Genomic DNA, 15,778 nt, shown 5'->3' with positions numbered 1-15,778 from the left:
TAGGAAAAAGTGTCTTTGGTTAAGAACCGTGAAACTGGCACTCCGTGACACAACACACACACAATGCAAAAAACGGACGATTACATACATTAATGGGGACCTAGCTTTGCCCCATGGTCGCAGAGAGTTGTTGGTATCTCTTGAATCTAGTTGTGAGGGAGAAAATGCGGGGGACATTATTGCAGTGTTAGTGGATAATTAGGTAGAAACTCAAAACAGATTTTTTCCCGGTTCTGCCTGCAGTCCGTCGTCTCTCAGCACCTGTGGAAGTGAAAACGGGCACTTACTTGCTCATAAGATACGCTGGCTTAGTCCCCTACACTGCAACCTCCGGACTGCATAGTGGTGAGTCTAGGTCCGGTTCCTGCTTTTATGCTATCATTTCCGCATTGTCATTGCGGAAGGCATTGTCTGCTTGGGGGGATCAAAAATGGCCGTCAGCCTATGGCAATGGCGGTGGCCATATTGGGAGTATGTCACACACTGCTCTGGCCGATAAGTGTGCAAATAATCCTCGGTTTTTCATAAAATTAATATATGGGAGGTGTTGCGAATGAAACCCTCCTAAAAAGGTATTTTAGAAAATTAAATGGAAAATCTGAAAAAACGTTAGATTAATATATACATGGTGTAGTAAATCCATGTCTGCCTCTATATTATACCAAAAGAGGAAATAAATTCTATATGTGGCCCCTCTCATTGGAAATGCACTCTCCCCTGAAATTAGATAGCACAACCATATTCATGGCCTTAGTTAGCATTGTGGAATCATTTAAAAACTAAAAGACATTGAAAGACACACACTCACAGGGCCTGCCATATTATTGCTGGATAGCCAGTTGGTAAACATGTGGCCCATCCTACTAAAACTGAAGGTTTTCTGACCAAAGATGAGTGTCAAGGGTAATTTGTGAGGAACAGCAAGACAGTGTATCATGGTTGTTTTTATGAGAATTGTCCCCACGGTATGTCATCATTTAAGCCATGGGTATCAGAGCGCAATTTGAAAACCCAACGTTGCTCTTTTTCATAGCAGTTTCTTGTCAATGTGTGTGTGATTCTGAATGGTTTCGAGCACCACCCACCTCATGTCATTCGGGGTATGTTGTTTTTCCAAGAAATGCGTAGTGACTTTTGTGTTGGATCGTTTGCGCCTAATACTGCTGCGGTGCTCTAGTATGCATGTACTGACCTTCCTAGTGGTCATTCCCACATAGTGCAGGATGCATGTGCAGGTGATTAGGTAGACTAAACATGTCGTGTTGCAGTTGGAAAAGGATCTCATATCCCAACTTACCCCATTATTACAAACAAATTGTTTAGTTGGCAAACGCTACAGTTTGTACACGAGTAGTGTCCTTCAGGAAGGGGGTGTAGGAGAAGAACTATGCCTTCTGATCCTTGTATGTCTTTGGGTCGTGTGTGAACCACATAGTTCCTGAGATTCTTTCCTTTTCGGTGGCTGAACATGGGCTATTGTAAGTTCAAACCTCCACTATTCAAGGTTGTCCAGTGTTTTTTGACAATTTTTGTTACTTTGTCTGAAGCTACGTTAAAAGTTGCTATGCAAATAGGTCTTTTGCTTTTGATAATTGGCTCAACCGTCTTGTGTTCTAGCAGGGCATCCCTAGCTTGTGACACAATACGTTTGGGGTAGTTTCTCTGAAGCAGTTTGGTGCTCAGATCCTTTGCTTGTGTGTTGTAATCCCTTTTCTCTGAGCAGTTTTGTCTGAGACGCAAAAACTTCCCAAAGGAAAGGTTATCCCTCAATTGTCTGGGATGGAAACTATCGTACCTCAAAAGACAGTTTCTTGCCATTGGTTTGAAATGTGTGGTTGTGATAAGTGTATCCTCATGTACTTGTATGTTTAGGTCTAATAAAGCATGGTGGGACCGGCTCATCGTTACTGTGAATTTCAGAAAAGGGTCTTGTAAATTTAACCAATCCAGAAAATGAGTGGCTACAGATTCATCTCCCTGCCATCAAAAGATCCAATTACATGTAGAATGTGACCAAATCCATAGAAATCTACCTTCACAGTAGCTAAATCCTCACATCTGGGGAACTGGATGTAGCTGGTCATGTGTCTCAAAGGTGCTGGTAGCACCTCTGTGATTACCAGACTGTACATAGGTTGTGACATTCCACTGAAATAGAGACAGTGAATTGAAATGAGCCTGTGGCCAAAAAATACAAAACTGACCTGAGTGTAAAAAGTGGGGGTATTGATGTAGGATTATTGACGTTAGGCAGGAGGTCAGTCTCCAACTGATTGAATAAATCCAGGAGTGTTTGACGATTCAAACATAACTTCTGGATAACATGTAGCTCTTCCATATTGTATAGGTCTGGAAATGGGCGGTACCCTGGAGCCTGATGTCTCCTCCCTCTCCCAGGGTACCTATGTGAGGAGTAATACAAAAATATATATTGGTCAGTGTGCAGAGTAAAACATGTGAAGAGTAAGGCAAAAGTTATGTGTCTGAACATTAACGCTTCATGAAGCATTACACAATTTACAACATCATTGTCTTATCTTAAACATTCACCAGTCATCCCCAAGGTGGCCTGCAGAGGTCTGTAACAGAAATGTGCACGTCATCAATTCAGATAAGATAAATTGCCACAATAGTGAGGGTAGCATAACTTTCCATGCTCCACACACATTTTAGCTATGTGCATAGTAATGCACTACACAGACTAAGTTTTGTTCTGAGCATGGCATGGCAATGGAGTATTTCAAATGTAAACATATTTGCCCTCATTTGCAGTGGGGTAAGCCACTTAACTGTCACCAATACAGTTTTACCAACTGCTAAAAATAGGACATAAAACGTACTCCATCAGAGGTAGTTGATCACGTGGTGAACGGTCGCATGCACGGCGGTCACCGTAATAGGCTAACATTGGGAACAGTGACAGTCGCAGCCTAATGGCTGTGTGTGCTGACGCTGATGACCGCATAAGTGCCGTATACATACGGGTGGTTGGTAAACAATCTCTCTTCCCTCCTGACACTGCTATCACACCTCCTCCATTTTAGCTGCTGTTTACCTCCTCTGGTAGCAATCATGGCACCCACTCCAGAGGAGAGGGCACCTCTCTTCACTCCATAGGATCTGGATGACTGGGGGATTAGGTCCTTCCCCTGTATGTCAAGCTGTATGGCTCACAAGAGGAACAGGTAAGTTTCTCTAATACATAGTGAACTCAATGTCACTGCTTCCTTACTATTCCCATTGGCTACAATGTGCCTCTTAGTGTCAGAGTGTAAGCATTATGTTGATTGTATACATTGTGTGGTCCCCACATAGGGCCCAAGTGATGGATTATAGCCAGGTTCTGAGCTGGGATGGGGCAGTGAGATAAATAACGGTGATGGATCAAGCCCTGATCTTTGGACTGGGTAAGAGTGGTCTGTTTAACTCAGACACTCTGTTCATCACCACCCCCTTTTCTAAATCGTTTTTGGCCACTATAGATGTGGCAGGGTATACTCAGACATGAGTCCCTTTCTCACTGCTCCATCAGGATTCAAGCAAGCCGGGCCGAAGAAGGCTGAAATGCCAGAAACCGGTCCCCGGTAGCTTGTCTCCTTTCTGGTGAAGAATTGGCTTGGTAGTTTAGTCTGCCCTGTTCCCATGATGCACTGGGCCAGGGACAGACTGATTTGCATATAGCCAGGTTCTGAGCTGGGATGGGGCAGTGAGATAAATAACGGTGATGGATCAAGCCCTGATCTTTGGACTGGGTAAGAGTGGTCTGTTTAACTCAGACACTCTGTTCATCACAACCCCCTTTTCTAAATCGTTTTTGGCCACTATAGGTGTGGCAGGGTATACTCAGACATGAGTCCCTTTCTCACTGCTCCATCAGGATTCAAGCAAGCCGGGCCGAAGAAGGCTGAAATGCCAGAAACCGGTCCCCGGTAGCTTGTCTCCTTTCTGGTGAAGAATTGGCTTGGTAGTTTAGTCTGCCCTGTTCCCATGATGCACTGGGCCAGGGACAGACTGATTTGCATATAGCCAGGTTCTGAGCTGGGATGGGGCAGTGAGATAAATAACGGTGATGGATCAAGCCCTGATCTTTGGACTGGGTAAGAGTGGTCTGTTTAACTCAGACACTCTGTTCATCACCACCCCCTTTTCTAAATCGTTCAAGTGATGGATTATGGCACTTGGACTTTGTGGAGAGGAGGTCACCATTGGAATGTGTGATATGGGTGAATTCTACCTGTGTTACATGCATATCTCTATGCAAGGCTTAAGTACATAGTAGCTACAGTTAGTTCTCAAATCACATCATGGTATATGAGCATTTTAATGAATAAGCTTCACACCATGAGTCATTTCTTTTTTTTTGTAATATATTTTTTTATTGAGAGTTCAAATCATTTTACATTGGGAGCAAACAAAAAAAACAATGCAAGTGCAATATACATGCGTACTTATTATCCCATTTAACAATTCTTCAAGAATACCTAAATATATATATATATAAATACATAAATATATTCTGCTATATACAATACACTTAATATATTTTCTAGAAATGTCTATATATAAATAATCATATATTGCACATTTCCCCATCACATAATAAATCATTAAATATTATAAAGCGACTTGTGCATATATTTGAAATTGAATTAAATCAATGACAATATGGCTACAATTACAACAATTACAGAGCATTAATTTCCTATGGGTCCCCAGCATCTTTCAAACTTCCTAAGGGGTCTCGTTCTGAGTGCGTATCGCCTTTCCAATTCTTTGACTTTACTTAATTTTGCTCTCCATGCTTGGAATTAAGGTATATTTTTACTACGCCAATCTTGTAGAATCAGAGATCTTGCCACTAGGGCAGATATATATAGGCATTCTTCATGCGCATTGCTCAGCATTTGATTCAGAGAGCTACCCACAGCTTTGATATACTTATCAATAACTATCTATTAGTCAAAGTATTTATAAGATATTTTTCAATTTCTCCCCAGAAATGTCCTATTTTGGGGCAGTTCCAGACAATGTGTGACCTCCTTCTACCGCACATCGGAAACATCTATCTTCTATCTGGGGATAAATATTATGTAAGAATGTTGGGGTTCTATAGAGTAACCATTTTGTGTAAAATTACATTCTTTTAAAATTAGTTCCTCGAATTAATGTAGCATTAAACGTATTAATTCTTCTCCAGGTTGTTCTTGGAATCTGTATTCCCTCTTTTTTACTCGATTTATCCTGCAGACCAGACTTAGGAACCAGTTTGTTATTATATTAGATGTTTATCCATGCACTTACTGACCTCTTTATGGAATTTCCTAAAGCTTCAATTATTCTAGAGCCTGCTGTCAAGGCCTCTATATCAATCTTTCCTAGGAAATGTTTTATTTTAATATAAGACCATTTAAGTATATCCTTGGAATGGGATTATTTTTTTTCTACCTCAGACCACTCTTTCCATGAATCTAAGTTGAGGAAGTCTTTTATTTGCCTATATCTATTTTCCTCCCACTTACTCACTTCAGCGGGCTGCAGTAGTTCCGCCTCCCCCGTATACAGGTCTGACAGAGTCCTCGTGACATGGATTTTTGGGATCTTACAGAAGGCCAATATTTGGGCTCTCTTTTTAAGAATCCATTGGCGTACTTTGTACTGCACTTTCTTCGGAACCTTTACTATTCTAGTGGGGGTCTTTAATTGTATACTCTGTTAAGATTTTATTCATAAAAAAATTATCTACTTCAAATTTATCGAATTGGGGAAAGAATCTATATTTATTGTGTGCATAAATTGATAAATAATATTCTCTTATATTTGGGAGGGATAACCCTCCCTCTTCCTTTGAATAATATAAAGTGGTGAGTCATTTCTGAATACCTTTATACGCATTTGAGGATAATGTTAGTCAAGTGTACCATCCCATAGATCACTTAGCTCACATCACACTTTGTAAAACAATTCTCTGGGAGGTAGCTATACCTTCCAGACCCCTTCAGAGTGCCATACATTTGTATGTTCACATATGAAAGGGGGAGAAGTTACACTTTTCTGTATTGAAATGATGGAAATGTGAGGGTCTTGTAGGATAAGTAGTCTCAGCCTGCAGAGAGCAAGGCCTGGCTGTGGCAGGATAACTGATGCTCAAAGTAATGCCCCTGTAGATCTGCTGATCCATACATGTTCACAGAAAGAGTTATCTGTACCACTAGAGCCCCTGATACCTGTAACTTGTATAATATGAGGCATGGTGACAGAGGTAATCCCTGACCTGATACTTCTTTCCTTTGCCCCGCAGTGTCAATGTGTGTCTGCCACTAATGACAGTCCCCTTAATCACAAATGTCTGCTGACACTGTTCTAATATTGTGGCTTCCACTGTACAGGCCTAATGCACATTTGAGATATGAACTGTGTAAATAGTGGGTTACTTTTGAATAGATGTAGAAATGTGATTCCTCTGCTTAACTAGTATATTCCTGATCACACTTCACATACAATGATACGTTGATTGCTATCCCTGAATACGGTACCACATACAAAAGGGATGGCAGTATAAACAACACAAACTTATTGTTACTTACTAGGATATTCAAAAAAGTAGCTCACTTGTCCCCAGAGAGATAGCTTTCAGTGTTACACCTATCAGCCTGTACATTGTGACCTTAGTCTTAAGGTGTTGTGCATACTATGGTGTTCCCCTCTATGGACAATATGGATCAATGCAATGGGCCTGGCAGTAAAGGTATCTGGCCAGTCATGCAAGGTAGTTTATCCTTCAGAAGGTTAAAATGGTGTGTTTTGTGTCATGGTACCTCACATCACATTCAATGTAAGATGGCCCTGTTTTACATGATGCTAGTGGGCTGCCTTAGTCAGTGTAGGTAATGACGAAGGTTGAGGTTAGTCATCAGATGATCACAAAAGTGTGTATCCATGCCTTAGTTGTTCTTAGCATGTGGCATGGACACGTGTAATATATTGACTCTTGGTGAAGGTGTGTGCCATCAAGGTAATTTGTATCAAGCTGAAAGTTATTCTCAAACTCACAGTTACAAACTGTTTCTACATCTACAGGTCAACGCCCATCAGAAGAAGACCATTTGGGGAGCCATTACCCAGACGGTGCAGACCCTGGGGGTCTACAGCCAGTGTAATGCCCACTGCAGAAAGAGATGGGAGAACCTGCGGCACTGGACACAGAAGATTATGGAGGTCCAGCTTGGCAGTTAGGAGCCCAACAGCAGCGACATGGGGTGAGTCCTGGGCAGAGTAATACATGTCATATTGCCAAATTTGAGTGTTGCTGACATGCATTTCATTAACCATATTGGTGATGGCCCATGTGCCGCACACAAGGTGAATCGTTGTTAGGGTAAGGGTGGTTGTAGGTGCATGCAGCTGTGCTATGTTCATTGTCTTTCTCACCTCGAATACAGAAGAATCCTGTCCATATACAAATCTCTCTTGTTGAGCGGGTACCTGGCTCAGGGTATTGAGTAATCATTTCATGTTCTCTGTAAACCGAGTGACAATTGTACCACACTGGCAATTGGTGTTGCTTGTGTGAAGAGTGATGTTCCCTCACTACTGTCTCTCATTTGATGGTGGCCCTAGAAATGTGGGGATCATATGCGAGAGTCTACATTGACCCTTATAAGGCAATCTGAGTAAGCAATACTAAAGAGTGGTGTGATGTGCCTTCCCATTGGAACTATAATGATCCCACAACTTCATGTCATACATATTCAGGGATGACCATTACCTGCAAAGGTATATTGGTTTATGGATATACAATTTATGACTGGCATCATCACCTGCACCAAGCAGGATAGGGGATGTCCATAGGGCTATATGGAGTCTTGAGCTGTGTGAATTCAAAGTATCAATCTCCCAAATGTTTGGACCTCAATGTTTTCATGAATGTTTATCTGCTAAATGTGATACTTAGATAAACTACACGTGTACAGCTGTCATTTGAGTTTTCAGGTAGTAGACATATGATGTAATTTGGAATACGATGTTTCATCAGTGTGCAATGAGAATTTACATGTGACATGATGTCTGTACCAATAGTAAATGATGGTACATTGGTGTTCAACTTCACATCTCACACTTGGATCCATCCTATTTTGTTACTTCTCTTTACAATGGTATGGAACAAGTGCCAAAGTATGCCAAGGTGATCAACTATCCTTGTATGGACATAAGGATGGAATGTAGAGAAGTCTATCAATGCATTTGGGCCTGTCTAAGGCGATGATTTAAGCAGACCTAACTGTTTGCAGCTCATGTAGCATGCATGCATGTGCTCATGCTAAATTACATACCTATGAAGTGAACCATGAAGGTGGTGTGATATGGGGACTTCTTGAATGTTTTCAGATGCATTTGTGATGGTCAGGTGTGGAAATGCAGTTGCAATAAACTCATGATACAAGCCTTTTCAGATACATGCAGGGCAAGCGGAAGAGAAGGGACCAACGTGGTGGGGACAAGGCTGGTCACGACAGTTCCGGACGTGATGCATCAGACACAGAGGTAACCAGTGACCAGGAGGGTATGAGAAGTGCCCCGGAGGAGATCAGCTGAAGCTAATCATCATCAGAGTCATCCTCTGGCAGACACTCCCAAGTGGTGGCGGACCCAACAGGATTAGTTCAACCTTCATCCTTGTCCACCACAGCCAGTTCCATCGCCACCCTCTCTGTTGTCCCTCCACAAGTTGCCCGTTCCTGCTGCCCTTAGAGGAGAGCAATCTCCTTTGTTCCACGCACATCAGCCCCTGCCCCTGAGTGAGGAGATTGTGGACCTCCTGAAGAGCACCTCTGTGGATCAGACTGCAGTCCTGAATGGCATCCAGGGGCAAAGCAACCTGCTGTCCCAAATGGTTGCCTACCTGGAAGGCATTCACACTGCCATGTCGGACCTACAGAGAAGTCTCTGGCTTCCTCCCTCATGGCAGCTCTCGACCCATCCCAATCCCAACCTTCCCCCTGCCATTTCCCCATCCAACTTCCCTATTCCCTTTTCTATTCCAAGCACATCCACACCTAAGCATGCACACACTTCAACAAACACAAGCACCCCACACACATGCAAGACTTCCCAAAAATTCACACATACATGCACACAGCAGACACTCACCTCCCTCACCACCTCCACCACACCAGTAAAACTCCAGGTACTACAGCAACAAATACAGAGCCCTCCTCAGACACACCCATACTCGCAGACACTACACTCACATCCACAGACCACTCCACAACACTCATATCCCCAGACACTGCACCAACAGCCACAGACCCCTCAACAAAACCCTGCACATCCTCATCACTCCCACCAAAAAAACGCAAACAATCATGTCACCCTCAAACAAGACATCAACACAACACACAGTGGAGACAGCACACTCCCCTCCCACTTCTATTTCCTCCACCTCCCAAATCAAACTCCATACTGAACACTCTTCCCATTTTCCCTGTGAATCTGTCATGTTTGCCCTTGCCCTTACCCGTGTGACCCTGACCCCCTCCCAAAGTCCCAAAAACCGCTCCCATACCAAACCCATCCCTCCCACTTCCCACTCCACCCCTGAAAAACAGCCTCCCACCCCTAACCCTAGTCCCAAAAAGAAAAAAGAAAAAGAAGTTAAATCCAGCCCAAAAGTCCCCAAACCCAAAAAACCTCTCCAAAGGACAAACCTAACCATCCCTAATCCTTGGCCCACCCTTCCAAAGTACCATCTTAGAGGTGCCTGCTATGCCTAATGGGTGCCCCTTTGTGAGGAGGTTCCCTGTCAGTGTCAGTAAGGGCAAGTTTGGTGGTTCAGCATTGTGCAATGGCACATGGGCAATGAATGGATTGGCCATTAGCCTCTGTTTCTTTTTTGGATAGCTTTAAATCCATCCAGTAAAAATGTTCACAGTTTAAAAGACATTAGCCCTGCCACTTTGTTCCTATTTATTTTATGTTACATAATAGTTAGTGATGTGTGAGTACAGCTGTGTTTGTTTGATCCCTGATTGTTCTAGTTAGAAAGGACAAGGGGAAATGTTAGATGGATGTCTATATGGATTGACATCCAAATGGGGCCGACATTGCATTGGATATCATGTTATGTGATAAGTATTTCAGCTTGACCTGGCCACTGTCAACATCACTTAGGTTGCCATTCTCCCAATGATGCACCTTGAGACCCTCACGGTGAGTAGGGCGCTTCGCAAATCCCTGATTGATTGATTGATTGATTGATTGATTGATGTAAGCTGGACATGTATTTGATGTGCTGAATTTAGATGTTGGTGTATCCGTACATGGACTGTGTCAACTTGTCATACCCTTGTTAAGTTCTGCATGGACATGTGTCCATTTTGCATTGTGTACTTTACAGCTATTTCATCTAGATGTGTGCCGCATGCTGTTAATTGTTGCTTTCATAAGTTGCACTTATCCATTGCCTACACATGCATGGCACTTGGTTATGCTATTGGTTCTCCCTGATACACTTCAGTTCCCAGGTCCAGTGCACACGTTTGTCAGGGATGTGCAAAATGTACAGTGCCCTAAGGGCCAGATGCATCAAAGGGTTTTGCCCATTCTGTGTCTATGGGAAATTGTGTTGATGCATATGGCCCTATGTCCCCAGGCTTTCAGGGTTCCCACTGATAGAGGCATATCTATCCTGCAGAGGGTGTTTCCATTGTGCCGTTAGAATGGTTCTCACACTGACTCTATGTAATCCCACTGAATTACATTGCCTTTTCATGTGGTTGATGTGTGTCCAATACAGAGTTGTAGCGGGGAGGGTGTGTTTCACTTTAATGACACATCAATACCGATGCTTCTTTGACATCAAAACAGGGCCTGAGATGTGTGCAATGTGCATCTTGGTTGGAGTTACAGTGACAGGGCATCATGGTAGTAGTGGTAGCTTTTCAATGTTACTTTCTCAACACTTGAGAACGTGTAAGCTGCCTGACTAGTGAAGATTAGTAGTGACATGGCAGACAAGTGAGAAGGGATAAAAAGAGTCTAGCAGCATGGTTAAAGTTCCAGTCACAAGGCCTCATGGTAGTAGTGGTAGCTTTTCAATCTCACTTTAGCAACACTTGACAAATGGCAAGTTGCATAATGTGTGAAGATCAGTAGTAACATGGCAGACATGTGAGAAGAAACAATAGGAGTCTGGCATCATGGTTAGAGTTCCATTGACAATGCCTTATGGAAGAAGTGGTAGCATTTCAATGTCACTTTCCCAGTATTTAAGAAATGGCAAGCTGCCTGACAAGAGAAGATCAGTAGTGATATAGCAGACAAGTGAGAAAGAGGAAAAGAAGTCTAGCAGCTTGGTTAGAGTTCCACTCACAAGGCCTCATGGTAGTTGTTGTCACGTCAATGGCACTTTACCAGCACTCGAGGAATGGTAAGCTGCACGACTAGTAGTAACATGGGAGACAAGTGAGAAAGGGCAAATGATGTGTAACAGGCATTAATAGGTGTGATATTCTTGAGGAGGTGCTGTTGTGCAATACAAAATAATGCACACATCACTATCACTGTATATAATTTGCAAACACACGCCAATTTGTGTACAGTGTGCCTGTGCAGTACCAGCGTTCTGGCCTAGGAGGGCTTCCTATAGATGTTTTTTTGATTTTTGGTTTGAGACAATTACTTAGAGACTCCCAACTCCCTTGCCAGGACATTGGCAGGGCATTGTTTTGCAGAGCAGTCTATAGCAACAGGAAGTTGCATGAATAACCACTGATTTCGTCCACGACGGAGCAGGTTTTGAGCTATGTCAAACAGATAGAATGATGGTAGGACATGTCCAATGGGCTTCATGACAGTAGAAGACGAGTAAAGGTCAGTAGAGGTGAGTTTTGACCTTATATCCTTCCCTTTCTGCCGTCTCAGATGTGGTGTTTGGACCACAACAGACACACTGGCCGTAAAGCAACTCGTGATTGGGCAGGCAGTTTCACTAATGGTCTGAGCCTCCCGAAGCCTCATAGGCACAATTCCGCAGCTGCTGACTTCAAAGTTGACTGGCGGTGTCAGCGAAGCCAATTTGCACAATTGGTAATAGTTCAGTCGGACCGCCGAGCTCATGGCGGTTGGACTGATGGTACGGCTTACCGTGGACTGTCCAACTCTTAGTAAGGTACTTAAAATTATATTTTTGACATTGAAATTCCTGACCATGATATAAATGTATATAACATTTTGGTAGTCATGACACAATATTTTTTATCCGATATTTCATCCAAATACCATCTTGTAATAGCAATAGTATGCCATTGTAACCCATCTCATAAGTCAACTCATATTTAACATAGAAAATTCTTACATGTCTCTTTTCGTCAAAATGTCCTTAAAGTATCGGTCCACTTTTTTTAAGTTTGTTGTTTGTGTTCATAAATGAATGTGATATCAAAATAATGAACCTCTGTACTCCTTCGCAGTGTACCCATATGGCCAGCTGCAATAGGCAGAAATTAACTAACATCTGCCATGTGATATGCCTTTAAATACTACAGTTTTTTTTCCAATTACTGTGTAAAAGAGGCTTTAAAATTGCAGCCTTATGCTGTTTGAAGAATAGAATCGTATTACTATTATTATTATTATTATTATTATTATTATTATTATTATTATTATTATTATTGTTATCATTATGATTGTTATTAATACTACTACTACTACGTAGTAGTAGTAGTATTAATAACAATCATAATGATAACAATAATAATAATAATAATAATAATGATCAAAATAATATCAATAATAAAAATGATTATACCTGATGGTTAATAATTAATTAATAACTAACTACCCCTGGCATTTTGTTAACCTAATTAACATCCTTCAACCGTTTTATCTGAAACTGGTCAATAGTTCAAACTTTGGCCCGCCCCTCCTGGATGCAGGTTACACACTGCTACTCCTCATCTTATGAGCCTGAAGAAGCTACACCACATTCCTCAGATGCTGAAGAAATTCCAATGGCCTCCTCTCCAAGCCAGAGACGTTAGCTATTATCTTACAAAAGAACATGGTCTCCGTTTACCTGGCTGAGGAACTATATTTTGGGCAAAGAATGCCTCACTAATAAACAGGACATACATGCATAGGAGGCGAAGAAATACAAGAAAGAAATTACCAACATGTATCATGGCCTCAGGGTCTGGAACAGCATCTACATCAACATCAATTTTGAACAAACCAAGCAGACATATCTTCAAAGAGCCCGCACACCCTATATTAAACAAACGTATTCCTAGGCCTCGCCCACGGTTCAGCGCTCCCTTGATCTCTAGATAGCGACAGTTTTCTGTAAAATGGCCCCCGTTATTCCTGTATTTAGGAGTGACATAGTAATGCAGCATTGGCTGTTATTTGCTAACAGTCGCATGGTCTATCTCAGGGACTACATCAAAAGGAACATATTACTAAAATAAATTATTTTAGCTCACTAGCATTTTCCATCTGCTTGCTGATATATAGGGCAGCAATATTACTGGTGCTTTCTTGATATTGAAGTGTATGACCATGGTTCTAATTGAGGGTGAATTATGGGAATATGTACAGTGAAAAAGATATGACCAAAAGCAGCCTCCGACTTCTTGAAGATAGTTTAAAGCAAGTGAATGTCCATGTGTAAAATGATTGCCAATGTGCAGATGAATAGCTGCCCTCTTACATTGAACTCAAGGAGAGCATTTTATTCATAATCTGACACCGATCACTCCTTATCATATCAAGCATGTGAATGCTAATTGTATAAGTGGCACTTGGTGATGTGCTTATGCAGCTGCTCTGCCCACTGTCTCTGGTCTGGCTCTGGCAGCAGGTGTTGTGCACAACAACTGCACAGCAATACATTAATACCATAGTGAGGCTGTTTTCTATTGCAGAGGATTAGCAATGTCATGACCACAGTCTGATAAGGACTTAGATGTAGATATATACACAGGCATAGGGGGCTTTCTATATGTCATATCTGCCTTCCAGCAGTGACCTCACAGCCTGTGCCTTATTGTGTAAAAAGAGGCCGCTGCACTAAGGACAGGTCCAGGAGCATGCAGCATTAATCCACACATTAATGTTGTATATAAACCAAGGAAGGTGCCACAGTACATCACTGCATTCACACAAATCCGTTAACGTGGAAAATAATACATTCCTGGGGGCAACTGTCTACTCTGATGTCATCTTGTGGTTTGCACAGTGCTCAGACTCACTATCATTTAGATAAGATCTGTCGGTCGAGCCAGAATGACCAGAGCAAGGTTATCACAACCTTTCACAGGTGTACAGTAAGACCTGCCAAAAACCTAAAGTGAATCTCATCAGCATAACCACATATTTATTTATTTCATCGCTGTCTGACAATCAATCACTTTTTATAAATCTTTACAAAAGTACATTTGAATTATTTTCGTGTATACAATATGTAGATTAATGCAAGCTATGTCAAGCCTTTCTGCATCTGTATTTCCGGCTAGAGATCGATATCATTGAGGGTGAAAACAATGCTTGTCGTGAATGATAAAAAAAACGGACCCATCAGCTAAAATCAGCTGGTAGGCAGCCAAACACTCCCCCTTTCCGGCTATAAAAGCAGCAGCACAACCACTCCCCTCCATCCACCGCCACCATGAGGGGAGTCATTCTAGCCCTTCTGGTTGCTCTTGTGGGTAAGCTCGCCCTTCTGCTCCTTTCAATGGAAACTTGTGGGGATCGATAGAACATGTTTCTTTTAATTTTATTTTCTGCATATTTTTTAATAGAATTACTAAATCTAAATGTTTCTTTCAGAGCGCTTGTGGTAGAGTCAATAGTAGGACAATGAAAGAAGCCTCATTTATTTAATATAGTGACCTTCAATATACTGTTAACCTTTATGAATCTGGTTCTTTCTAAGCTGCTTCTCACCTTTCCTGTTTGGTATTCCTCCCACAGGCAGCGAGCAGTCCAACTATGGTAAGTACCTTTTTTGGTATAAGTGGTGTGTTCACCTGTAATGACCTCACTGCATCTCATTATCTTGCGTCAATGTCAGGTGAAATGTTCGTCTCTGTGCTCAGCTCTATGTTTTCTTCCAGAACCCGTCTTCAGTGAAAGTAAGACCTACGTCTTCCAGTACGAGGCCATTATCCTGAATGGATTACCGGAGGCTGGACTGGCCAGATCTGGAATAAAACTGAACTGCAAGGTGGAGATCAGTGGATTCGCACAGAAGGCCTATCTCCTCAGGGTAAGAACGAACACAGTGTGAAGCGCACAGTGATGACGTAGCAAAGGGGGACAGTGGGAGGAGGCTCTCCTCCAATCATAGCATTTTCTTTCAAAGTTAAACTAATACACTAGACGTAGCCAACGTTGCCAGAGCAGCCACTCTTCCTTAAATAGCAATTGAATCATTTAAATTGTGTTTTAATCTTCTTTATTAAAGGACAGTATTGTCCCCACTGTACCTTTCGTATTGATAAAAGACCTACTGGCTCCACGGTCAATACAAGTATAGATATCAACATAAAAACATATATTGGGTCCAACCGGACAATAATGATTCGCTGCTTTGATATCACAATAATAAGTTCACAGCGATGGTTCACAGGGCAGAGTTCCTTTCCAGCCCTGGTCATTTGGAAGAGATTCAGTCAGTATATTCCCTCCAGAGCGCGGCACTCTGCTTCTGCTTCGCTTCTGGTTATCCGTCGCTGTAAGCCTATCTCAAGGGGTGCAAAGCCTTTTCTTTACAGGCTGCTAA

The 15,778-nt window shown here is 42.1% G+C and overlaps 1 protein-coding gene across 1 annotated transcript in view; it reads left to right on the top strand.

Annotated features, from left to right (window-relative positions):
• The first annotated feature begins 14,603 nt into the window (after nt 1-14,603).
• Nucleotides 14,604-15,778, top strand: part of LOC147747521 (vitellogenin-A2-like) — a 90,889-nt gene continuing 89,714 nt past the window's right edge. Inside the window, exons 1-3 of the mRNA XM_086953990.1 lie at nt 14,604-14,702; nt 14,968-14,988; nt 15,111-15,262. Of these exons, the coding sequence (XP_086810116.1) occupies nt 14,663-14,702; nt 14,968-14,988; nt 15,111-15,262 (213 nt within the window). The 5' untranslated portion in view covers nt 14,604-14,662. The remainder of the gene's footprint in view (nt 14,703-14,967; nt 14,989-15,110; nt 15,263-15,778) is intronic.

This window comes from Lissotriton vulgaris, chromosome 1_1 (assembly GCF_964263255.1).
Source record: "Lissotriton vulgaris chromosome 1_1, aLisVul1.2, whole genome shotgun sequence".
Taxonomy (NCBI): domain Eukaryota; kingdom Metazoa; phylum Chordata; class Amphibia; order Caudata; family Salamandridae; genus Lissotriton; species Lissotriton vulgaris.
This window is presented reverse-complemented; position numbering and strand designations above follow the sequence as displayed.